The following is a 25,855-nucleotide window of genomic DNA, read 5'->3' as shown; positions in this document are numbered from 1 at the left end:
TTAGTGTAGAGACACAGCTATAGCTGCTGTTTTGATACAGTCCAGTCACTGCAACTAGTGTCAGACTGTTCAGGGATCTGCCCCTTTGTAGTTGGGGGGGGGGGGGGGGGTCATATTCAGGAGGAATAGCAGAGAGAGCACAAATCGGAGTTATAAGAGAGGATTCTCTAAAATTTTTATATAGGGCATTAAAGGGAGTCTGACCAGAACCCAGCATCAACCTAGACCATAGATAGGTTAGGGTCACCTGATTCAAACTGTGTATTCCCCTCGTGAATCATTGCCTTCATATTGTCATTTTTGTCGATTATGCAAATGAGCAATGACAACGCCTTTGTTGCCTCTGCTGCCTACCTTTCTCCCAAGAGCTCATTTACATATATTGACACTGATTCACAAGGGGACCCAACTGATCCATCTGTCTGTCAGGAAGATATCCAATCAGAGGCAGCCAGTGTCAGAGCGCAGATTCTCACTCCTTGGGGCAACACGGTGGCTCAGTGGTTAGCACTGCAGCCTTGCAGCACTGGAGTCCTGGGTTTGAATCCCGCCAGGAACAACCTCTGCAAGGAATTTGTATGTACTCCCCGTGTTTGCATGGATTTCCTCCCATTCTACAGACACATACTGATAGGAAAATTAAAAAATATATGTATATAAAAAAAAGTAGATTGTGATCCCTATATGGGGCTCACAATCTACATTTGGGAAAAAAAAATATTCCCAGGCCTTGTATGCTCCTATCTGACTCTGCCCTTCTGACCGTACAGAAACTAAATAGTATATCAGGCACCAAAACTAACAGCTTTGATTGCACAGGAATGGTGGGGGCAAGAGAAAAAATTCCAACTGTGGTAGAATCAGTAGAGCAGCAGCTATTAAGTGATTTGAAGAGCTGGACATGGAGGCGGTGAAAGGTCCTCTTTAAGGCCTGACATTGTATTATGATAACTCAGGTTGTAGGTTGTTCCATGCTAAATTTGCCAGATCATTTTTCTGGATTCTGTACAGTGGAGAGGAGAGAGAGCCAGCGCTGGAACAAAATATCAGAACCTTGAAATCCACGTCTGGCAGCGGATCGCAACATCTGAAATGTCAGTGTTAATCTTACTTGAACAAGAAGTAATAAAAGAAAAAAAGAATCACTTCTGATAGTTTTTACCTACAGGGGAACAGATGCTGTTTCTATCTTGGACATTTTTGACAAATATACAGGATATTTGATGCAGTTTCCATCCAACCTACACTTACGGTATATCTATAACCTTCATCTTGTGCCTTCTATAGATGGGGAGGAAGCTGCACTTATATGGCTGGAGGTGGATCCTAGTACCAGTATATGCCATGAATGTCCGACATAGTAAATCCCCTTTTTAAGAATTTCCAAGGAAAGGCAGTTTCTCATAGTGTCAGATATCACCAGTGTCTTATTTCCGACTTGAAATAGGGGGTCCTTCGGTTTCTACATTAAATCCTCATCTCATTTTTTTTCCTGTTTAATCTTAGTGTACTTCTCATTAAATCCATACTAAAAACAAGCGTGACGATTCACAATATCACGTTGCTTCCTCGGAATATGACTTGGTGCTGGTTTTATTACTGGTATAGTTGCGTAGCCCACATACAAGGTCTGGTATTCTATTCGCACAGCAGGCAGCCACAGGCAAGTTGGCTGCTTTGGCTGAAAGATAGGATTTTGCTATTATTTTTTTAATTTTAGAAATAATTTTCCTAACTAGATATGGCAGATTGTGCGCATTTTTAGTCTTAGATATAATCTTTGGACCAATCTGTGTTCTCCAGTAAAAACAAGATGTAATCTTAGTAAGGAACACAATAGGACCCAAGCCTTCCATTGAAAAAAATTTACTTTTTTTTAATTTTTTTTTATTTAAGGATACAGACTTGTAAAAGAAAATACTACGTGTGTCAAAACTGTTTGCTTTGTTATATCAGTTTTAATGTAAGAGGAAAGTATTCGCCCAAGAATCTGTCATGTTTAATACTGTGAGCTAATATTCGGTTTTACCTTTTATCTTTGAATAATCTACATAGTGAAATTTGTAGTACCTATACCCAGTATACAGCCGGTGCATTAACAGTGTCCAGGACTCTTTTCCTGCTCTGCTTCTCCATTGTTATACTTAGGGCTGTCTGCAGCTCATGTGAACTAGTACAGACATAAGCTTAGAGTGCCCAAGCTATTGGTCTGTGATTTTAAAGGGATTCTACCATTAAAACCTTTAGATGTCTTCTCCACGCCGCCATTCCGTAGAAATCCCGGTTTTCTTCTGTATGCAAATGAGTTCTCTTGCAGCACTGGGGGCGTCACCCAGTGCGGCAAGAGAACTCTCCAGCGACGCCTCCATCTTCATCTGCAACGGCCTCTTCATGCGTCTTCTTCTGGCCATTTTCTTGCACATCCCCAGAGTCCGCAAGAAAATAGCCACTTACTGTGTAAGCGGCCATTTTTCTTGTGGCTGCAGGCATGCACAGTTGGCTCTACCCAAGGCCTAGAAGTTTTTTTTTTTTTTTTTTTTTAAATGTAGATTGTGAGCCCCACATAGAGCTCACAATGTACATTTTTCCCTATCAGTATGTCTTTTTTTTTTTTTTTTTTAAATATGGGATGGAAATCCATGCAAACACGGGGAGAACATACAAACTCCTTGCAGATGGTTTTATGTCCTTGGCGGGATTTGAACACCAGGACTCCAGCGCTGCAAGACTGCAGTGCTAACCACTGAGCCACCGTGTGGCCCCCTAAGGCCTAGAAGTTTGACCCCCAGCGCCAGAAGTCGACACATGAAGACGCCGTTCCTGAAGAAGATGGAGGCGGCGCTGGAGAGTTCTCTCACATCATTAGGGACGCTCCCAGTGCTGCGAGAGAACTCATTTGCATGCCGATGAAAACTGAGATTTCTACTGAACGGCGGCCCGGAGAAGACATCTAAAGGTAAGAGAACAGCCTTTCTTAAGGTTATTCCCACGTGTGAACTAGAAAAAAAAGTGTTTTAATGGTAGAATCCCTTTAAAGAGATTCTACCATTAAAACCTTTCTTTTATGTGGATAAGACGTCGGAATAGCCTTTAGAAAGGCTAGTCGTCTCTTAACTTTAGATGTGGTCTCCGCTGCGCCGTTCCTTAGAAATACCAGTTTTTACCGGTATGCAAATTAGTTCTCTCGCAGCAATGGGGGCGTACCCCAGCGCTCAAAAAGCAATGGGGGGTGTCCCCACCGCTGCCAGAGAATTGAATCCAGGGCCGCCGCCTTCTTCGTCCGCAGCATCATCTTAATGTCTTCTTCCGGCGCAGGCTCGTAACTTCTAGGCATTGGGACTTGAGCAGAGCAGACTGCGCAGGTGCACAGGCCACAGAAAAATGGCCACTTGCACAGTATTGTTAGCGGCCGTTTTCCCATGGCCTGTGCGCCTGCGCAGTCTGCTCTGCTGAAGGCCCGACGCCTAGAAGTTACGAGCCGGCGCTGGAAGACATTGAAGATGACGCTGCGGACGAAGAAGGAGGCGGCGCTGGAGATAATTCTCTGGCAGTGGTGGGGATGCCCTCATCGCTGTTTGAGCGCTGGGGCCCGCCCCCATCGCTGCGAGAGAACTCATTTGCATACCGGTAAAAAACTGTATTTCTAAGGAACGGCGCAGCGGAGACCACGTCTAAAGGTGAGGGACGAATAGCCTTTCTAAAGGCTATTCCGACGTGTTATCCACAAAAAAAAAAAAAAAAAAAAAAAGGTTTTAATGGTAGAATCCCTTTAAGTGCACCTCCAACAACTTTTTATAATCATACAGGTGAATATCTATTAAAAAAAAAATTAGTACTTTTTACATAATTGTCTATGGAAACGCAGACACTGAACTTCCACTGATGAATTCTGCAACTTTGTGAGTCAGGTAACTCTCTTAATTCTAGGCATAATAAATGGAGAAGGAAACTGATTTATTTAATACATTAGATTTCTTCTACAGTATTCACCTGTACTGTTCACTAATGAAAATTTGTTTCATAATTGGAAGCATGCTTTAAGGAATGGAGATCACAATGCATCTCAAAATTCAGTTGTTAAAATTTTATTAAAATTCCACTTTCAGGACTTTAAATGTGAAATTATTTGTACCCACTGTGACAAATTTCATCCTTTTGTTTGAGTCTGTCTCAGCCCCATTACAGTGTCCTAGAATATTCCATTACCAAAGACCTCCTAAGCCAGTGACTCCGTCATGGATCTTAGTTATGGACATAGTTACAGAGCTGTTTGCACAATTTTCTAACAGTGATAAATCTTTTGCTGACCAGCCCTCCAGAAGTCAACTTCTTCCACTTTCTTCTTCACGTTTCAACAGTGGCAAAAAAAAAAAAAGAGAAAGATATTAACACCAAAATCTGCAATTCTTTAATGACCAGTGACTGGAGGAAGTCTGTAGATATATTATCCCAATAGTTTGTGCACTTCTAGCACTTAACACTGTGTGCTAGTGCAAGCTTAGTCTATAATACTTAAAGGGATTCTACCATTAAAAACTTTTTTTTTTTGTAGAGAAGTCGTCGGAATAGCCTTTAGAAAGGCTATTTGTCTCTTACCTTTAGATGTGATCTCCACCGCGCCGTTCCTTAGAAATACTGTTTTTTACCGGTATACAAGTTAGGTCTCTCGCAGCGATGGGGGCGGGCCTCAGTGCTGGAAATGCGATGGGAGCGTCCCCACTGCTGCTCGAAAACAGGCTCCAGCGACGCCTCTATCTTCTGCTGGATCCTCCCCTTCTTTCTTCGGCGTCACCTCCGACGCCTGCGCAGTTGGCTCTGCCAGTGAGACACTAGTCGAGCCGACTTCGCATGCCCGTGGCCATAGTTCCAAGGCCTCAATTGCGCGGATGCGCAGTCGGCTCCGCTATTGTCTCACTGGCAGAGCCAACTGCGCAGGCGTCTGAGTTGACGCTGAAGAAAGAAGGGAAGGATCCAGCAGAAGATAGTCGTCACTGGAGTGTGTTTTCGAGCAGCGGTGGGGACGCCCCCATCGCATTTCCAGTGCTGGGGCCTGCCCCCATCGCTGCGAGGGAACTAATTTGCATACCAGTAAAAACCGGTATTTCTAAGGAGCGGCGCGGTGGAGATCACATCTAAAGGTAAGAGACAAATAGCCTTTCTAAAGGCTATTCCGACGACTTATCTACAAAAAAAAAGTTTTTAATGGTAGAATCCCTTTAAGCGTGCAGAAGCTTTTTATATTTATGGGGAGTAGTACCACTATTTAATGAGACAATTTTTCACCACCTCTAGTTTTGAGCATGTTAATAGTCACCGCTCCACTGGTGCTGGCACAGTTGGAATTTTATCTCTTGCACCCAATATTTCCCAGCATCTACTGCAAGTATTTTTGGTGCCTGATTTAAGCTGTATATGTCAGGTAGAGTGTGTGACTCAGCGCTCCAATCAAAGGCAGCCAGTGTCAGAACTCATAATCACACCCCTTGTCTGCTCCTGCCTGACACCGCCCTCCTGACAGTACAGAGACGAAATAGCATATGAGGCACCAAAACTAACAGCGTTGATTGCTCAGGAATGGTGAGGATAAAGGAAAAATTCCAACTATGCCAAAATCAACACCTGTGGACATTGTATCAGTGACGCCTGAAACTGCTGCCTCACTCCCATTCACTTGAATAGGAACAGGGCTGCACTCAGCTGTATACCTAATATATGCCTTCAGGCAAATGAAACGCCTGACCATCACAGGATCCTGTGGGTAGATCAACAGTATCCATTATCTTCAGGTCCTGGACAACCTCTTTAAGGTCTTGTTCACATCTGCTTTGTTTTTATTTCATCATTCAGCTTCATTCTAGAAGCAGAACAAAGAAAATAATGAGAGCTCAAGATTAGAGATGAGTGAGTACTGTTCGGATCAGCCGATCCGAACAGCACGCTCCATAGAAATGAATGGATGCACCTGGTACTTCCGCTTTGACGGCGGCTGGCCGATTAACCCCCCACGTGCCGGCTACATCCATTCATTTCTATGCGAGCGTGCTGTTCGGATTGGCTGATCCGAACAGTACTCTCTCATCTCTACTCAAGATCCATTGCATGATGGACACAAGCTGCTCTTCTTAGACTTCACGGACTATAATAGGATCGGTCTGGTTAGCGCCCTGGCACAGAAAAAAACAAAACTTAGTGTCTGCCATTTTTAATAGAATTTACCTTTGATGCATACTAGAAAAATACGTTTTTTTGTTCTTTTTTTTAATTAAAATAATTATTTTTGGAAATGACGTTGCAGGGGGCAGTGCCACCTCCGGCCCAAGGGGGTCCAGCTAATGAGCAATATATAAACATATACCGTACATATTGGTGGTTCAGTGGTGTAAAAAGAATAATTATGTTGTGTGACAGATTTAAGGGAGGGCGATGAATGAACAAGTGGACACTAGAGATTGCAAGACGTTTGAGGAAAGGGAGAGGGATTTAGCCTTGCTGTAGGTTATGGGTAAGTCGAGAAGGGCCTCCATCCACATCAGAAGGGCCAGCGTTGGGAGGTCCTATGCCTAGGAAGAGCTCTGAGCCTTCAGACTCTATGCAGTATACAGTATGAAGGTGAGACTAGACATGATAACCAGTGGTATTGAGTGCAAGAAGCTTTTTCTTATGTATGGTCATGACCAGACAGCACACAATCCATTGCATAACTTTGTGATGGGAAGACAAAGAGCCAGGGAATGAACTCCGTTGCCAGGAATGATTGTATCCTGCGTTGTGTTGGCTGTTTACCTCAATGTAACTATACCTAATGTGTTCCCAAGGGCGTTGCGTTCCCTCCTACATGATGGGAAGCAGACAGTGCCACTCTTGATTCTGCGTAATTAGGAAATCGGGTTGGCAAGTCAAGAAATTGGATTCATTAAGCTGCACATTGGCTCGCGTCTTGTCAAAAAAAAGGACAAGGTTATCCGATGCTGGAGAGAACGCTGCGCTGTTTCCAGCTTGCTGCTTCTGATGCTTACTGTAGGTCAACATCCAGAATATTAGCAGCTTAAAGACTGGCGACAAAAAGTCATATCTGCTGGCATTAAAGAGTTAAATGAAAAAGGCCACTCTATTAATTGTATGCCCGTATCTCAGTGCATTGCCATTTTCCGAGCCGCCACATCTCTTGGGCACGACTTGTTAAACTAGTTTTTTCCCGTTAATTAAATAACAAGCCTGTCTTAGAGGCGGACGGCTGTGCATACGATGTGAGGCGCTATATAACCTCCATTTTTCTGTTATGATTTAACTCCTTTTTAAGCAGCATTTCTCATTACTACTTACTATAAAAGTGAATGTATAAGCATGGTTTTCAGGTTATGGCTTGTATGCGCCCCTCTGCTGGAAATATCGGTGCTGTTAATTTCACCATCTGTATCTTGTATCTCTCCACTGTCAGAAGTGTCGGCCTTACAGCTCAACTTCATTGCGGCCATGTGAAGAATGCCTTCTCACCCCACCACCACCATTCCAAGTCTATTGAAGACCACAGTCAGTGGGGGGCATTCCTCATATCCCCACAATGAAGCTGAACAGTAAGGACTGCCCTCGGATAGTGGAGAGATCCATGCCAAAATTAACAGCACCGATATCTCCAACACCTGGGGGTTCATGCAAGGAAAGCAGGCAGTGTGTGGTTTTCTTTCTAGCGGTATATAATACTGCCTATCTTTGAGGACGTGAAAGGTCCTCTTTAAGAAACTATCTTTCTTATAAAGTCATCCACCTTTTTCGTAAAAGTTTTTAAAGGGTATGAAAAGTGTCTAAAATAATGGGTAAATGTGGGACGAGGCATGTTAGAGCTCGTTCACACTGAATCTTTTGGCAGTGGATTTTGACGCGGAATTCGCCTCAAAATCCGCTGCCAAAAATGGCTCCCATTGACTTCAGTGGTGCCCCTCGCTACTTTTTTCCGCTAGCTAGTAGCAGGAAAAAAAACACACGTGCCCCTTCTTCCCGTGGATTCCGTGGTTGAATCAGTCACAGTGCAAGGCTCCCTCCCAATTAGGCCCATTCATTTGACACTGCATTGGCATCCCGTTATGTGTAGCCACGCGCAATGTTCAAATTCTGAATGCAAATTCTGCCGTGTGAACTTACCCTTGGGGAGCCTGCACACGGAGTTACGCTCCGCTCATTCTGAACGTAAAACTCGTTCAGAATGAGCACGTAAAAACCAGATCCCATTGACTTGAATGGGTGCCGGCATACGCGCACTACCCATTGAAATCAATGGGAGGCTCCCCCCCCCCCCCCCCATTGTTTTCAATGTGATACGCGTATATGCCGGCACCCATGGAAACCGATGGGATCTGGTTTTTACGCGCTCATTCAGCGAGTTTTACGTTCAGAATGAGCGAAGCGTAACTCCATGTGCAGGCTCCCTTAGACAGTCTTTGGGTGCAAATTATACCAGAATTCTGGCACATTTTACTTAGAAAATCTCCACTCTCTGAGTTTTTACTGGATACTCTGAAGACACTGCCACGTCACAACCATCCTCCAAATTCTCCTTACTGCGGTGTCACTGGAACCCATGTTCTAGTGATTGTCAGTGGATTCTCCAGTGGTTTTATATATATATATATATATATATATATATATATATATATATATATATATATATATATATATATATATATATATATATATATATCTCACACTGTGGATAGGAGATAAATTAATTTGTGGAAAATCTCCTTTAATCAACTCTATAATTAATTATATTGTTGCAAAATCCAATAAGCAGAAAAGGACAAGGGGGAGGGGCACACAGAAAATGAGAGCAGGCAGATGAATCATGGGAAATGTAGTTTGTCCACAGATTCACTGAATGTAAATAACGATACAGGGAGCAGCCAGTAAAATAAAGCCAAGCAAAGGCTGCGCAAGGGAACAGTGAGGATTTGGTGCTGCTGTGGATGTATTTGCAGATAATTTTTGGGAGCTGGATAACCCCTTTAAGCATAAATGATCAATTACTTAACCTAAATCTCCATATACAGTATCCCCAGGTGCGCTACTCTAGTTATGTGCTCTAACAGTACAGGATTATGCGGTTTCCTAATACTTTGTGATTACATATGTCTGTAAAGCCATCTGACTGTAATAGATGTTATGTGAGCAGCTCCACAATTGCTGTCCAGATGTCTAAATTCAGTGTAAACTCCTAAAGCCTCATATTTTTATTTTATTTTTTACTATTTCCAGAATAGAATAGACTACGTTCCTTGGAAAGATTAATCTTCAGTGGCAAGAACTTTGTCTATGCCAACATTCTTGGAATGGTGCCGAGGTTATCCATGATAATCTATATGTATCAGCGATGTTCCACTCTTTGGAATTTGTTATGACGTTTTTTTTCTTTAGTCTTCCCCTGACATCCGCTTTCATTAGAGATGTGTGCATGGATGCTCCTACTCCAGAGATAACTATCCAGCATAGCCATCTCCCCTAATAGTATTCTTATAGAATAAAACTAGATATTGGTAGGAAGATTGTTAATGGAGTAGATTGCTGTCCGAGGAGTAGCAGCTATATTGTCTGACTGGCAGGTGGCAGAATTAGATTTCTCTGCACTTACCCATTGCTGGCTCCTTATGAATCAGTAAATGACTTTGTACTATATAATAGCACCACTCCTTTTTTTTCTTTTCTGCCTAATTCTTGGCTTTCCTGCAGATTGCAACAATTGACTAAGTAGCAATCACCTTATATTATTTTTAATCAAATGCTCCCTAGTAATCGTCCTTTCTCATGCATGTGGCTGTAATACAGCTCCATGTTATATGGAGAAGCCATAGAAGTGCATTAGGACATGGTGTAAGAGTCTGTTAGACCCTGACAAAATAAAGACGTTCTCCAGGTTCTTCCCAGTCTTCCATTTCCAGTGACGGCTGTTGTGTAAGTTCATGTATGTGCCCTTTGTGAAGAGGTTACTACGGAGGCCTGCAGTTGGTAGCAGTAGTCATCTCACCCAAAAGGGATGTCAGCCACGGGATCTTACACATTGGCCACAGCTGGAAATAGAGGACTAGGTATAAGGAGTGTATTTTGATTTTTGTTTTACAGGCCCCATTTACAGCTGTAAGGGGGGGGGGGGGGACCCTTTACAACCAATTTGTTTTCTTGATGGCCACCTATCAGAATGCATAGGAAAACTTAAGAGTTGGGACTTCCTAATTGATGACTTATCCTCAGGATAGGTCATCCACTACAGATCGGTGGGGTCTGACATCCGGGCCTCTGGCTGATCAGCTGTTTGAAGAGGCTTCAGCATTCAGGTAAGTGCCTCAGCTACTTACCGTGTTTCCCTGAAAATAGGTCACCCCCCAGAAGTAAGGCATAGAGGAGGTTTTTGTTGAATTGCCTAATATAAGGCACCCCCCCCCCCAAAAAAAAAAAAACAAAAAAAAAACAAAAAACACTGCATTGAACACTGTGCGTGATGTTCGGTGTGCACAGGTATGCCGGCTGCTGCCTCTGCTGTGATACTGTACGTTGTATCCACTGTCCCTGCTGTAGGATTAGCTGGGAGATGCCTGCTGTGCATACGCTGTGGGGAGTTCACTCCCAGCTCATCCCACAGCAGCTGGGGCAGTGGATACAACAGCAGAGGCAGCAGCCGGCTGCACAGCGTTCAGCTGGCTGCAATGCCCATGAAGTGAGGCTCTCCGGCGCAACCGCCAGAAGCCTCGCTAAGCCCTGCCCACCGCTTCCGTCGCCGTGACGAACAGCAGCACCAGCGCTGCTACAAAGATGGGGAAGGTAAGTAGCATACCTTCTCCCCCTCCCCTACACTACCTACAACTGGCTCTGCTAAGGAAGTACCGGCATGACTGCCGGTTGTCAGCCGCTCCATAAGACATCCCCTGAAAATAAGACAGGTCATATATTTAGGACGAGAATTTAATATAAGACACAGTCTTATTTTCGGGGAAACACAGTAGTGACCACAGCGCCGTGCATTTGTACAGTGACCGTGATTTGTTTCACCGCTCAGCCCCTTCACTTGAATGGGACTGAGCTGTAGTCAGAGCATGTGACCATGAATGTATTCCAAGAGGCTCCTGGTTGTCAATGTCACATGAATATTCAGGTTTTGGGTTTGTTATAAAAATGTTCACTATATGGAATAATATTAATGTAAACTATACATCGTGGTTAGTATGATTAGCGTTTCCATAAACCGTATTTTGTTCAGATTGATTTTTATTTTCATAGAACTTAAAGCCCTCCTAGGCAACTTGAGCATGAAGCCTCTTGATAACATGTATATTATGTTGTCTGCATCATCACCTTGTCTCTCCCCTGTTGGAGGGAATAGAGGTAGCGCCCTTAAAGGGGTCCTATCATTAGATACCCTTTTTTCTGACTAACACTTAGGAATAGCCTTAAGAAAGACTATTCATCTCCTACCTTTAGATGTCTTCTCCGCGCCACCATTTGGTAGAAATCCGGTTTTCTTCGGTATGCAAATGAGTTCTCTGGCAGCGCTGGGGGGCGGTCCTCAGCGCTCAAACACCACCGCGGGCGTCCCCAATGTTGCGAGAGAACTCTCCAGCGACACCTGCATCTTCTTCTGGAACGCCCTCTCCCTGCGTCGTCTTCTGTCCTGGGTTTCATTTTTCTACGCCTCGGGCAAAGCCGACTGCGCATGCCTGGGCCACAAGAAAATGGCCGCTTACACAGTAAGATGGTAATAAGATGTCGGCAATAAGACGTGATGGCGCCACCTACGCTGAGACGCAGAGGTCTAAACCAACTCAGGATAGGGCCGCTTGGTTTGTTTTCATAGTCGCCCTGTCCTGCGCTAGTTTAGAGAAAAAAAAAAAAAAAGGAAAAAAAAATCAAATTGCCGCGGCTGTTGCCCTCTCCAAAGTGTCGCTGGAGGCCGCCACTTCACCTCACCTCATTAGAGGTGTGGCTGCGCTTTCATGCAAGCAGCCACGATTATCTACATCACATAATATGAAGGGTTAAACAAATTACGCAATGATCCATTGCATGGCGAAATCTCTCTTCAAAGTGTTTTGTCTTTTCTATAGGAGAATATCTCCAGCATGTGGCATGATTCAATGGCTCTTGAAGTTCCTGCGGCCCCCCATTATGATTCTCAGGGGACTCCTTGTTCTGTGTTCCTGACGTCTCTGTCTTTGAGAAGTCCTCTTATGTCAAGTCTACTTACTGTTTGTAAGAGATGGGTGGCAGATAAGTTATCCTTAATACAACATTCGTAATGATCCAAATCTGCCATATTAAGAAGGTTTATAGGATCTGGTGATGCAGTGATGTATAAAGTGGCTATTTTTGCCGTCCTCCTTCATTCAGGATATAGGGAACGTCTGCTTATGACTATATTACTTCCCACTCAACTCTCAAAATCGAGATGTAAGAAGAAGTAATGACTACACAATTACTATTTGTTCAATACTGTAATAAAATTGATGAGAGCTACTGAAATCCTCAGCGGATCTACACCCCAGAGCCAAGGAAGCCATGTCTTGCTCATGTCATCAGAAGTTTCCCTTCTTATGAGTCATAGGTTTTTGCTTTAAATTTATCGGTGAATTAACTTTGGATTTGTTAAGAATTGGACTCATTTTCTTGGATGTTCTGCTATTTTATGACTCCCGGCCGTGCCTGTAATTTCACATTCTGTCCTGGCCTCTGCCAGTTTTACCGACGCGACCGGAGTAATTCCCTTGTTACCTGTGAAGATAAGACTGGTCACTGCTTCTTACAGGAAATAAATGAGCCGTCTGTTCTCCTTTGTGGTTCTGTGATATGCACAGCTAAGGTCTTTTTCATTTCCTACTGACGTATAGTTCAGAGATGCTGTCATTGCGTTTCCTGCCTCGCTATCGAGAATGAGGGCATCTCATTGACTTGCATGATGTGAGAGCATTGGGACGTACGTTAATGACTTCACCCCCCAACTCCATTAACCTTCATTATATAATGGACGGGAACTTCTTTCATGGTGTTCTTGGTTTCCAAATTCCCATTTGATACAGTGCGGAGATTTACTTATCCTGTCTAAGCGTCCTTTTACACGGGGTGATGTGAGGCCGACGATATAGCTAGTTTCTCCATGCTTGTTTGAAGGAATATTCTGGCCACGATGAGTTACCCCTATCGACGTGATAGGGGGTGACTTTCTGATTGGTGGTGGTCTGACCTCCTTGACCCCAATGACCATAACAACTGGAATGCTTTATATCACAGCTTGGATGCATGTGGTGGTCAAAAGTACAGAGACTTGGGGGTATCGCCTTCATGGCCTCTTTGGGGCTTTTATACCATTCAAGTAAATGGGGCTGATCTGCAGTACCCCGCACAGCTCTACAAGGTGTATATCACTGTCTTCATAGCTAGCACAAATGCTGCAGTCTCATGATCTGAGGGGGTCCGAGGTGTTAGACCTCCACCGGTCTCACATTGTTGACCTATCCTAATAATACATCCGGAGATTACAGTCTGGGCAGCCCCATAGAAGTGGATCGGCGGTCGCACAAGTGCACTGGTGCGTCATTCATAAGGGGGACCTCTGGGGATTTTGTCACCCATCCTCCTGATCAATTGGGAACCCAGCGATTGGACACTTATCCAGTATTCAAAGGTCTGGGGATAGGTGTTCATAACCGGACAACCCCTTTCATTTCTCAGCAATAAGATCATATGGTGGTACAAGAAAGGTATGGTGACTGTCACTAACCTGCCCTACAACAGCATATATAGTAAATGGTTTAGAATTGATTTCTGGAGACGATAGTTTTTTTTTTTGTTTTTTTTTTTAAATGTAGATTGTGAGCCCACGTACGGTTCACAATGTACATTTTCCCCTATCAGTATGTCTTTGGAGTATGGGATGGAAATCCACGCAAACGCGGGGAGAACATACAAACTCCTTGCAGATGGTTTTTTGCCCTTGGCGGGATTCGAACCAAGGACTCCAGCGCTGCAAGGCTGCAGTGCTAACCACTGAGCCACCGTGTGGCCCCACGATAGTTTCTTTTTAAGATACAGATTTTAGAAACTTAGCCTAGACAGTCTAAAAATACACCAGATTTATCATCGTGACTGATGCTAGATGATGTATCTGGTGCATGTTTAGACTATCTAGTCTAAGTTTATCCCACCAGTCTAGTCTAAATTAATACCACCAATAGACTTATCACAAAATTTTGGGTACATTTTTGTTGCGTATTGTGTAAACTCTGCTCCTTTTGACAAGACACACCCTTTGTGTCAGACCAGGAAAGTCTTGCCAGGTTTGGCTTAAATGGGGTTTTCTCCTGAACATACCTAGATTTCATTTTGTAGACAATTAAGTGACACATTTTTGCAAATATAAATAAACATTTTGCAAAGTTTTAAAGATTTTCTCTAGCCATCTTAGTAGTGACAGTCCGTTGTCCTGATCAGTTGCCAATGTATACGACATGAATGCAGAAACTTTCTATGCTGTGGGGCGTGTTAGAAACCCAACTGTGTGGACAGGTTATAAGGCAGCGATCCAATATGTATAATAAGATAACCTGGTCACTATACCAGAATTTCTGACAAGTGCCAGACCATAGAAAGTTTCTGCATCCATAGTTGTAGCCATTGTAAATGTAAGTTACCGAGACAAAAGAGGTCACCACTAAGGCTTCGGAGTCTCCTTTGCAGATTCTGCTTAAAATCGGAGGAGTAACCCTGAAAGGAGGACATTTCTCTCCACCGGTTTCAGTATAAAACCAATGGAAACTGTGCAAAAACCCGACCAACCCCATTATAGTTTATGGGATCTGTGGGCTTCCACAGGTCACTGCTTTTCGGGTCCGCATGGTTCTGTGGTTTCGGCTGCAGCTGATCTGTAGTTGAAAAGGTTGGCCATATTGGTCCCATTGCCTAGCCCAGACTGATATCTGCTGCGGTTTAGCCTTTGATTTATACAGTGATCAGTGGGGGGGAAAAACTGCATTTTTACAGTATTGTCAAAGTGAATGATATTTCATTACATATTGTGGGAAAGAAAAGCTGCATTTTTTAAAATCACATTCGTTTTAGCTGCAGAATCGCGAGTGTTTAGATTTAATAGGGGACTATTAATCTGCAGTCCTGTCTACTTTGCTGACCCTTCCCCATAACCTGGGCTCGCTCACGTCAGATGTGAACAGTTTTCCCCATTAGTTTTCTCTACACCATTTATGAGATTTCTTCTGTATATTCAATATTGATTCTACATGTAATGCAGATAATGACATTTTCAGTAAGAGGATTCATTTGGGGTGGTATGCTTAGCTTGTCTTGTGAAGGTTGGTGGGTGGAGGGGGGGGGGGTTGGTGGAGCTGCAGTTTGACACGGTATATATTGCACTTGTCATTCTGCAGTCAGGAATCCTTTCCTGTACATGTGACCCCAGACGTTGCTTTTATTCCCTGCTCCCCACAGACAGTTTTTTTTTCTATACTTTCATGCTTTTTCATGATCTCTAAACAGAGATATTCTTACTATGGCTCAATGGCTGACACTGCCATCCTGTAGCTGTAAGGGTCAAATCCTACCATAAGCTTTATCTGCATGAAATCTGTATAATCCCTGGGTTTTGGGGATCTCCAATTCCCCCACACACCCCAAAATCATTCTTCTGGGTAAACAGATGCCCCTTCTTCCTGCGGCGTCTGTGGCCGTTTCAGCCACGGCGTCCACAGCACAAGACTCCCTCCAGAGTAGGCCCATTCATTTAGGCTTAATCCGGAGCGGAGTGCCACGACAGGATGCCAGTGCACTGCATCGCCATACCGTGCAGCTGCTGGGCTCCCACCAACCATGAGGTCAGGGGGTTCTGTGTCCCCTGTATGTATAGAAGTAGAGGTGTGAAATGTGAGACCATTGGGTTTTTTTTTAACTGATAATCTGATGGAGCGCTATGGACCAGAACGCACCCCCTGCTCCTTTAATTCCAAAGGGAGGGCTGGAAATAGCCAAAATCAGCATTCTGCCATCTCTGGGTCTCCCATTGAAATGAATGGAGCAAGGGCATGTCTGTGTCCACCACAGCTACATTCTCCGTGGAAATAAACAGCCCCCTGATCTGACAATGGGGGTTTTCTCAGCTGTCGGACCTCCACCCAACTCAACAATTTATCACTTCTACTATGTATATAAATAATGGCAGAACCCCTTTACGTCTGAATTGCAGATGCCCAGGCCTGGAGATATTTCCTCCACATACATGCGGATTGAGAATTCTTACGACAATCAATTTGTTTTTGGATTCAACAATTTTTCATCCGTTCATGTTATCCTGGCTTTCTGAATCCAAAAAACTAAAGTGCTCATTTCTTAGATAAACCAAGCCAATACTTCAGGAAAAATCCAATAATGCATTTATTTTGACAAATAAAATCTCAGCACATCACAACCAAAACCCGAAGAGTGATCCAGACTTCATCGACCTTCCACTAATCTAACAGTCTGAGATCTGTCTGCTCTTCTGTATTTAACACCGAATATATGCCAACTGAGCTGTCCATAGTCGGGTGCCAAGAGTTGTGCTACATATATATACTGTATACTTCCTCTGGGAAATCACTGTACAACAATGGATGAGAATACATAATCTTGTCTTTGGTAGCATTAGTATCAGATGTTACATTGTTTTACTATTGTTGTAGTCACCACAGATGCTTTGCAGTTGCCTGGATATCAGTTAGATATACAGTATGTGTACGCCAGGCAATGATGTAGCCCAACAGATGTGATGCACAGAGGTTATTATAGACGTCAGCCTACACTTTAGTGCTATGAATGTGTCATCTACCATGTCCAGTGACTAGTGCGGCTCATGGATACTCAGAGATGATGTGTCTTTGAGAAGAAATATTGTACAATGTAACTACAGACTATTATCGTCATCTCTACAAAAAGATATTATTGAAAGTGTAATAGAAGACGTGGGACATTTAGAGGGATTTTACCATATCCAATTTGTGAAATCTGTTTTGACATATTTTGTACCAAATGTATCAATGTGTTGCAAAGATGCGAGGTTTATTAAAGTAGCACTTGTGTCTAGAGACATCTGTCCATATTTTATGCCATCTTGTGCTGGAGTCAAAGCTTGCGACTTAAAGCAAGTTTGAGATATAAACTACCGTGATATCAGTACCTTGTAGGACTGTGTGCACACTTTACAATGATGCATTTCTTATTAAGGACCGCTGCTCCACTCTTGTAAAAATGGTTCTTTTATCCCGATGCAATTGAGCAAAAAAGGACTTTAGGGACATTACTTCACTTCAATGGGCTTTACTATCTGGTGCTGCTTAGCTCCGCCTGCTAACTGTACTGTGCATGTCTGATGACACACTGCAAAAGGAAATGAAGGAAATTGGCTTCAGTGCCCTTACTGCTCCAATGAGCTTATTTGCATATTGAGAAAGCAGCAATATTTCTGCTACGATGGTAGAGCCGACTGCGCATGCCTAGAAGATTGAAACTGAGGACGGAAGAAGACATTGCGGAGAGGGCGTTCCAGAAGAAGGTGGAGGTGGCGCTGGAGAGTTGTCTCACAGCACTGGGGATGCCCCCAGTGCTGTTTGAGCACTGGGGTCCGCCCCCAGTCCTGCGAGAGAACTCGTTTGCATATAGAAGAAAACCCAGATTTCTACTGAACGGCGGTGCAGAGAAGACATCTAAAGGTAGGAGAAGAATAGTCTTTAAGGCTATTCCTACGTGATAGCCATTAAAAAAGGGTATCCAATGATAGGATCCCTTTAAATCCTGGTTGTAATTATTTTTTTCTTAGAAGACGGGAGGCAAAGAACCCCAAAACTTCTGATATTTTCCTCCTTCCCACCTTTTGCTTTGTTTTTAATTTTTATTTATCTTCTATAAAATAGTTTAAATAATGTAATAAATTTAATAAATAAATTTAATAAATTTTTGAAAACTTCACTTCCAGTTCTAAATCTCCAGTTACGTCACCTCTTCAGAAGGCAGTCATATGTAAGGAATAAGAAGGAAGTGTTCTGATCGAGCCCTATTGTACCTGCCGAGGCCTAGAGGGACTCTCTCACATAGTAGTTACATGTGTCTAGATCGTCTCCTAAATTGAAATCTTGTGTGAAATCTCCAAGGGACAGCTAAAGCTTTATTGGCAGGAAATGTGAATTTCACGCACCTCAGCTCACCTACAACTGTGTAATCTCCCAGCGCTTGCCATTACCAAAAAACTGTCATGAGCAAGCTTCTAAGATATGCCTGAAATATCTCTTCCAGTACAATTATTGGCATCGAAGAACGCTGCTGCTACGTACTGAGAATCTGTCATGTGTGATAGATTGTTTGTCTCGCTAAAGTCCTAACATTGTGACATTTATTTATCTCTCCTTTTGTATACAGCCTCCAAAAGTGAAGTGCTTAACACGGATCTGGCATCCGAACATCACAGAGACAGGGGAAATATGTTTAAGGTAAAAGACCTTCCTTTTTTTTTCTCTTTTATTACAAAGGTTTTATTTTTTTTCTTATTTTTTTGGGCTGAGTCAGGTTTTGATGCTCCGAATATGGGATCGCGCAAGCAAAAGCTGTAACCTATCGATTGTAAATCATCCCCGTCCCTTCCTGACTATAGCACTAGATCGGCACAAATAAAATTATTTTCCTGAAACTGATATTGTATCTGTTCCTGAGCAGTTCTACAATACTCCGCTAATAGGATTAATGTGCAGCAGATGCAGTTTCTCTTCAATTCCCATACACTGTATAGTGCGCTTTATATTACGCTGAGGATGCACTTCTGGCATTGTGTATATGGGGGCTTTTGGCTGGATTGGCTATGGAGGTACTCCGCTGTTATTTTCCATGGCTGAACCCAGTCTGGGCCGTTGTATAGGAGGCCGGAGGCACACTTCTGCCTATTATGTGTATGTGATTTTGTTTTAGTAACACGGTCCTGGCATACTTTATAGATATATCTACATAGACACACACAGGTCCTATTACCTCATTGGGAGAGAAGCTAAAAAATTCTTAATATGCCCATTGTTCTTGATTTGTTTAGTAGCTCGAAGGCACGCTGAGGGCTCTCTGATGGTGTGGCATCTGTCACAAAAAGTACATAATACTGAATGCCATACATCATTAGATGCTCGCTGTGCCCCGATCAGTTTGCCAGTTTTATGGTTACCATCCATCCATCCATTAAAAAGCTATGGCCCCTGGAAGATTAACTCAGGTTCACCAGGTGGGCGGTCCCACTTAAGGAATAAGATATAATAATCTTCCAGAATGGATGAATCTTAACAAGGACGCCAATGTTACCAGGAGCACAGCAAGAATCAAATGATGTATGGTATGTAGTGACTCGGGCTCTTTAGCCTGTTCCAGACAGCCCATAGACTATATGTGTCCCGGCGGTCCACTCTTAACACTGCAAGGACGTATATATACGTGTTTTTGTAGTGTTTAAGTAGCTGTACAAAATCATACAGCTGCAGAACTGGGGAGCTGGCTGTTATGGGTGGAACAAATCCCACCCCATGTATGGGACCCTGATGGGACTTGGCAGCACTGTAAGTAACCGTCTGCTTCACCCCAAGTGTGAGAAGGAGCGCTATCGCAAGTCCTTCCTCCCAACCGCGACCAGGCTGTATAATCTACATCAGACCAAGCGAAGATCACTCTGCACAGAGAACTAATGATTATGAATGTCCTCCTTCTTTCTTCTCTGTTCCTTAGCTGCTATGGACTCCTAGCATATCTTTCTCAGCATATGTGTGTCCACTACTTCTGTAATATATTACTGTGTATTATCCTGTATCTGTATTACTATGCAGCTGTAACATACTGAAATTTCCCCACTGTGGGACTATTAAAGGATTATCTTATCTTATTACCGTCAGAACTCCTAAGACAGGGATGGGTTATTACCGACCCTGCCTTCCCTATTATTGTGTACTCTGCTATAGGAGCTGCCATGATGCCGCGCCGCTTCAGGCCAATGATCATGGGAACTATATGAGCTGATGGGTCCTAAAAAACCCAAATCAGCATTCCAGTGTAATTCAGGAGGCTGCATTCCTCATGTCGCTGGGGATAATGTATCAGTCTGTTACAGCGAAATAGACAGAAAAAAATGCCTCTCATGGGTCTATTATGACCTTATGGGGACACAATGTAAAAAAATAGCCCCAAAAAAAAAACTGGTTTCTCCTTCTTTCTTTTTTTTTTTTTTTTTTTTTTATTTTTTTTTTTATATAAATATCACCTTGGACATTAAAATGAATCAACATGCAAAAAATACAAATAAAGCCCATTTTATCGCAGAAAAAAATGCAAAAATTATTGGAATAATTGTAACAAAAAAAAAAAGAAGCAGCCCTTTAAAATCACATGTACAAAAAATAAAACAAAATGCGTCGTCCACACCTGAACCAGGGAATATGGCCGGCTGCAGGAGTGATTTAAGCTAGCTACATGTGTTATACCTTTGCCAAACCATTGGCATTCCTGGCTGACCATCTTAGACTAGGCTGAGCATGCATGTCCATGAGAGGGTGAGGAGAGATGGCAAAACTGTTTCCTTCAACTGAGTTTAGGTCTAACATTGTATAATGGGAATCCTCTTTAATCTGATATTTCTTTTACTTTTTTCTCCAGTTTACTGCGAGAGCACTCAATAGATGGGACGGGCTGGGCCCCAACGCGAACCTTAAAGGTAAAGAAAAGACCATTTTTTCCAAACAGATGTTCAAATCCTTGTACATATTAAGGTTAAAATTAAAAAAAAAAAAAAAAAAACACAGATCCCTCTACTTTATCTAATTCTGCTGCAATTGTGATTGAGAGAAAGATAACAAAAAAAATAAAAAAAAACGGAGAAGGCGGTTTTCATCACCTAAATGGAAAAATTCCTTCTTGTCTCCAAATACAGCATTCAGAATAAATCCTGGGATCAACAACCCGTATCCAGTAATCTAATACACATGACATGTAATATTAGCGCTGCCAAGAAAGGCTTCCAGGTCCCTTTCGAATTGCTTTAGTGAATTTAACGTGACGCGTCCTCTGGCATAGTCTTATAGTCTCACAGCTCTTACAGTAAAGAATCTCCTCCTTCTCTACATGGGTAGGTTTATGTATAGACCGGAGTATAAAGCTATTGTGGAGAACTCTCTGCAATGTCCTTTTCATATACTTCGGTATAAGGTCATGCTTCCCATTCTATTCTTTCAGGGAACCATAGTCCACCTATCCATTTCTAAGTTTGGTTGTCCTTTGAACCCATTCAAACTCTAGTATGTCTTTCTTGTACACTCAGATGCCCAAAACTGTATACAACGTTCCATATGCGGTCTATTTGTGGTATTTGTAACATGGTACTACTATATTCTCAGAATTTACATTATGCAACATTATGCACCCATTATGTAATTTGCTTTAGCAGCAGCTGACTGACACTGATTTTTGCAGTCCGGTTTACTGACAAGTAACATGCCAAAGGTCTATTTCACATTTGATCAGTATTTTGTGTGTTTATTTTAAAGCCACAGTATGGATTGGATCAAAAAAAAACAGAAAACTTTTCTCTTTTGCATCCATATCAGATTTTTGTTTATGAATTGATGCAAAATACTATATTTAAGCAGGTTCCAAAATGACTAACTTTAAAGACAACTTTTCACCACCTCCACCAACTCAATCTTCTTTAATAGCTGCCGCTCCATTGTTTTCTGTGCAGTTAGAATTTTCTCTCTGGCCCACACCGTTCCTGAGCTGCCAGTTAGTTTTGATCCCTGATATGCTGTCAAGTGGGTGGACTCAGGGAGGAGCAAACAAGGGGGTGTGCCTCTGAGTTCTGACTCTGCTTCTGATTGGAGCTCAGAGAGACTCCATCTTTCCTGCTCCTGGCTGACTCCACCCTTTTAACAAATTGAGTATCAAAACTAACTGCTTTGCTTGCTTGGGAACGGTGGTGGCTACAAGGGTGTATGAATCAGTGGAGAGCTACCTATTACAGTATAAAAAGAGCTGGTGGTGAAAGGTCATCTTTCATTTCGTCAGAGATGTGTGGTATTACATATTGCTAGAAAGCAGACACTGAATTTGGCACGCTCTCAGCTTTCCAGGTATGCCCTCCAGTCCTGAAGATATTGGTGGTGGTCATTTCGGCACCGCTATCTCTCCACTTTCATAAAGACGGGCCTGACAGCTCAGCATCATTGCTGGGCTGTGCGAAACGTCACCCCTGGCAGTATTCTACCATAACCTTGTACTCTCAAGGGGGAGGGGGGCATACTAGTGGTATGTAATACCGCACATCTCTGAGGACAACTAAAGGCAATTGTAATATTAAACATATACTCCATCTACACTTGGCATGTTATTGCAAATGGGAAGTGGAGCAGGTTGGTTCATAGTTAGGTGGGGCGAAGTTTAACAATGTTGTTTCAGTGGAGGCAAGCCCTTTCAGATGGCAACCTTGGGTAAATCCGCTGATAACCCTGTCTCTGGTTCCAGACCCAAAGGTCTACAAGGCTGATTTTGTTAGATTAGATAGACTAGCCAAGGTCTTCCTTATCTCCCTGTCTAGACATGCTATACATTGACATGTGATGCCATAAGAAGCAGTAAAACGCTTCAGGGCTTACTTTAGCCCACATTGTAAAGGCCCTAATCTCATCTGGTGCCCATCAGTAACACTTGTAAATAAATTGAAGCATCCAAAATGTTGACAGCTTCATCCTCTGCTGTACATGCACTTAAAGCTCTCAGTGCAGGCGTCGTTGCAGGGTATCCATGACATTTCTAGATATTGTGGCCATGTCCTCTACCTTGCAGGCACTGAAAGTGTTCAGCTCACTACAGACAGCAGAACTTTGCGAATTTGCACGTACGATGAACACTTTCGGCGCCTGCTCAGTTCAGGACATGGCCACTATCATGGGAGCCTGTGGATGCCATGGTTTGTCTTCAAGTATTTCTCTTGGGTACTGAGGAATCTAAGGTGAGCCCTGAAGTGTTTTCGTCATCAGAAATATCATATATACATATATATAATGGTATGAGAGCCAACACGCACCTAAAAGCACTTCAGACACTTATTAGCTCTGTAGTTATTGTAGAAGCTGTCAGTCGCTTCCCATACTTGGCCATCAGCAGCCATACAATGTCATAGTTATTTAAAGAGTATCTCCAGTTATTAACAACATTACAGAAATGAATAGAGTATATCTTAAGGAGATTTGTTTCTTTTACCACTTATTAAGCTTTTATCCTGTTCTATACCTTCAATCTGACTGCTTGTTTACATTATATCAGTTGTATTCAGACTCGCACACAGAGCTCTATGAAGAAGGGAGGAGGGGAGTAGGATTCTCCTGCCAACTAGTTAAAGAAGACTTTTCATGGGTTTGGACACAGGCAGGTATATATACTGCTGGAAAGCTGACAGTGCGCTTAATTCAGCTCACTGTCGACCTTCCCCTATCTGTGCTCTGGGTAAAGATCTACCGATACCGTAGCTCTTTACAGTCAGAAGGGCGTTTCTGACAGTCTCTCAGGAACGTCCTTCTCCACAGCAGCGCCTATAGCACTGTACAGTGTGAGCGGGGAGGAACGCCCCCTCCCTCTGCTCACAGTGCTCGCCCATAGACGAGTATTATCAGGAGGGGAGAGGGCGTTCCTCCCCGCTCACACTGTACAGCGCGATAGACACTGCTGTGAAGAAGGATGTTCCTGACAGATTGTCAGGAACGCCCTTCTGACTGTAAAGAGCTACGTTATTGGAACCGATAGCTCTTTACCCGGGGCACAGATTGGGAAAGCGACAGTGCGCTGAATTCGGAGCACTGTCAGCTTTCCAGCAGTATATAGAACTGCCTGTGCCCCACACCCAAACATCCTCTTTAATTGATTTATTGTTTCACTCTGTGTACTAGCAGCCTCTTATCTACAACCTAGCAGTATTAAAAGCATACAGAGTATCATTGTACGAGTAGCAAATGTTTATCTTTTCTCCCTCCATACTCTTTTCATAGACTATTATGTAGAAAGTAACTGCTTGAAAGGGAGAGAATAAAACAAGTTTCTTTAATAAGACCTATTACGAAGTTTCTTATATTCACCTGTACTATTCATTTCTGAAAAGATGTTTATAACTGGAGGTACGCTTTAACTTCTTTCTTTATATTTTTTTAATACCATAAAGTGACTCCAGCGATCTCCGCAGCGAGGAGAGCGTTGTAACCTGTCACCTCCAATAAGAACCTCTTCCAGTAATTTTTATACACCTACCATGGCTAGACGCGGAATATATCAAACCTGACTTTAACTTGTCTACACTCCACTGAGCATGCAAAGCAAAAAGGTTAAAAAGTTTTCAGCATTATTGTAAAATGAATCTTGAGAGTAGAAGGCTCTCTATGACACACTTTCTATATAATACGTACCATTTTATTTCCAGCATGCCATCGTGTCAGCATGACAACTATTTCACATCATCCACGCCGACATTCACCGTGACCTGAGATAGTACACGCTCTGCGCCGGCTGAATCATAATTTTACATTATATGGCCCATCTCTCGCCGCATTCAGACAAACGTACGGCTCCGTATGTGTGACATCACCACATTGTGTTACAGATTTCTGCCGTTTCTTCCCACATAATATGCCGATACTTTGTATCTTTTTCTTATTCTAATGAAGAAGCCATCAAGTGATGGAAGCTCTCAGGAAACGTTATCCATTTGTGCATTGTGCAGGGTTGAGAAGAGAATGAAACGATCGGAGTCAGCGGGGAATTGCAGGCAGTGTCGGCCATAGCCATTTTTATTTTTTCGTTTCTTGTTGATTTTAATGGCGTCATCCAAATGGAAATGATCCCTAAATGTGTATTCACAATCCGGCCTGCATGAAATATCCCCCCGTGAATTTCTAGCTCTTCTGAGCCTGAAATTATTATTTTTTTTATTATATTTAATCATCATCCCTCCAGGAAAGGAACACACTGAGTCCTGGGACCGTCCTTGAACCCCCATCAATCTTGAGGACCTTCTTTTTTTTTTTTTTTTTTTTTGCGCCCTAGTTCTTACCAGGGCACTTGGTAGTAATACACTAGTCATTTATGACAAGTTGTGTATAATTGGAGGTACGCTTTACCCTGGATGCATATGGATGACTGTTGCCATAGCACGGCATATCACATAGGTCTTCATTGGACGTAGACTCGGAGAGCTTTTCTTGGTATATACGTAATACAGAGGCTATTAACATGATGTGAGCGGCACATCACCGCCACATAAGTGGATAATAAACCACTTTTACATCTCGCTAGGTAATGATCGCCTTGATTTCTACAGGATTATTATCACAATGGCGGTCTTCACCGGCAGCTGCGTGATCTAATAACAAGGCACCGTAGGAGGTGGTTTCATTGATGTTGGTTAGGTATAATAACATCACCTTTTTAGTGTGCCTGTGTATTTTGGAAACTTTCAGTCCATGTGCTCTAACCAAGAAATAGCCGTACAGATTGCATACCTTAATTTACCTCAACAGATGCGCAAAATGCCTAGCTTGGCGTTTCCAGTGTGGAGATCGCCTCGGGTTAGGTTGTGCTGCGAAAATAGACACAGATGAGGGATGCACAGAAGGAATTAGTCAGGCTGAAGCAGAGCTATAGTGACAGAGGCATTGGATAGATAAACTGGGATCGTACATTCTTTCCAAGTCTTATTATCAGATTCTTCCGTATTATCCTGGATGGATGTTCTTGGATGTCTACAGCCGGGGCCCCACATTGCGGGGAATAAAAAAGCGTC

The 25,855-nt window shown here is 42.9% G+C and overlaps 1 protein-coding gene across 1 annotated transcript in view; it reads left to right on the top strand.

Annotated features, from left to right (window-relative positions):
• Nucleotides 1-25,855, top strand: part of UBE2F (ubiquitin conjugating enzyme E2 F (putative)) — a 144,210-nt gene that overhangs the window by 75,549 nt on the left and 42,806 nt on the right. Inside the window, exons 6-7 of the mRNA XM_075283958.1 lie at nt 18,433-18,503; nt 20,692-20,749. Coding sequence (XP_075140059.1) covers nt 18,433-18,503; nt 20,692-20,749 — 129 coding nt within the window. The remainder of the gene's footprint in view (nt 1-18,432; nt 18,504-20,691; nt 20,750-25,855) is intronic.

Source organism: Leptodactylus fuscus, chromosome 8, assembly GCF_031893055.1.
Source record: "Leptodactylus fuscus isolate aLepFus1 chromosome 8, aLepFus1.hap2, whole genome shotgun sequence".
Classification (NCBI taxonomy): Eukaryota; Metazoa; Chordata; class Amphibia; order Anura; family Leptodactylidae; genus Leptodactylus; species Leptodactylus fuscus.
Note: the sequence above shows the minus strand (reverse complement) of the source record. Positions and strands in the feature narration are given on the sequence as shown.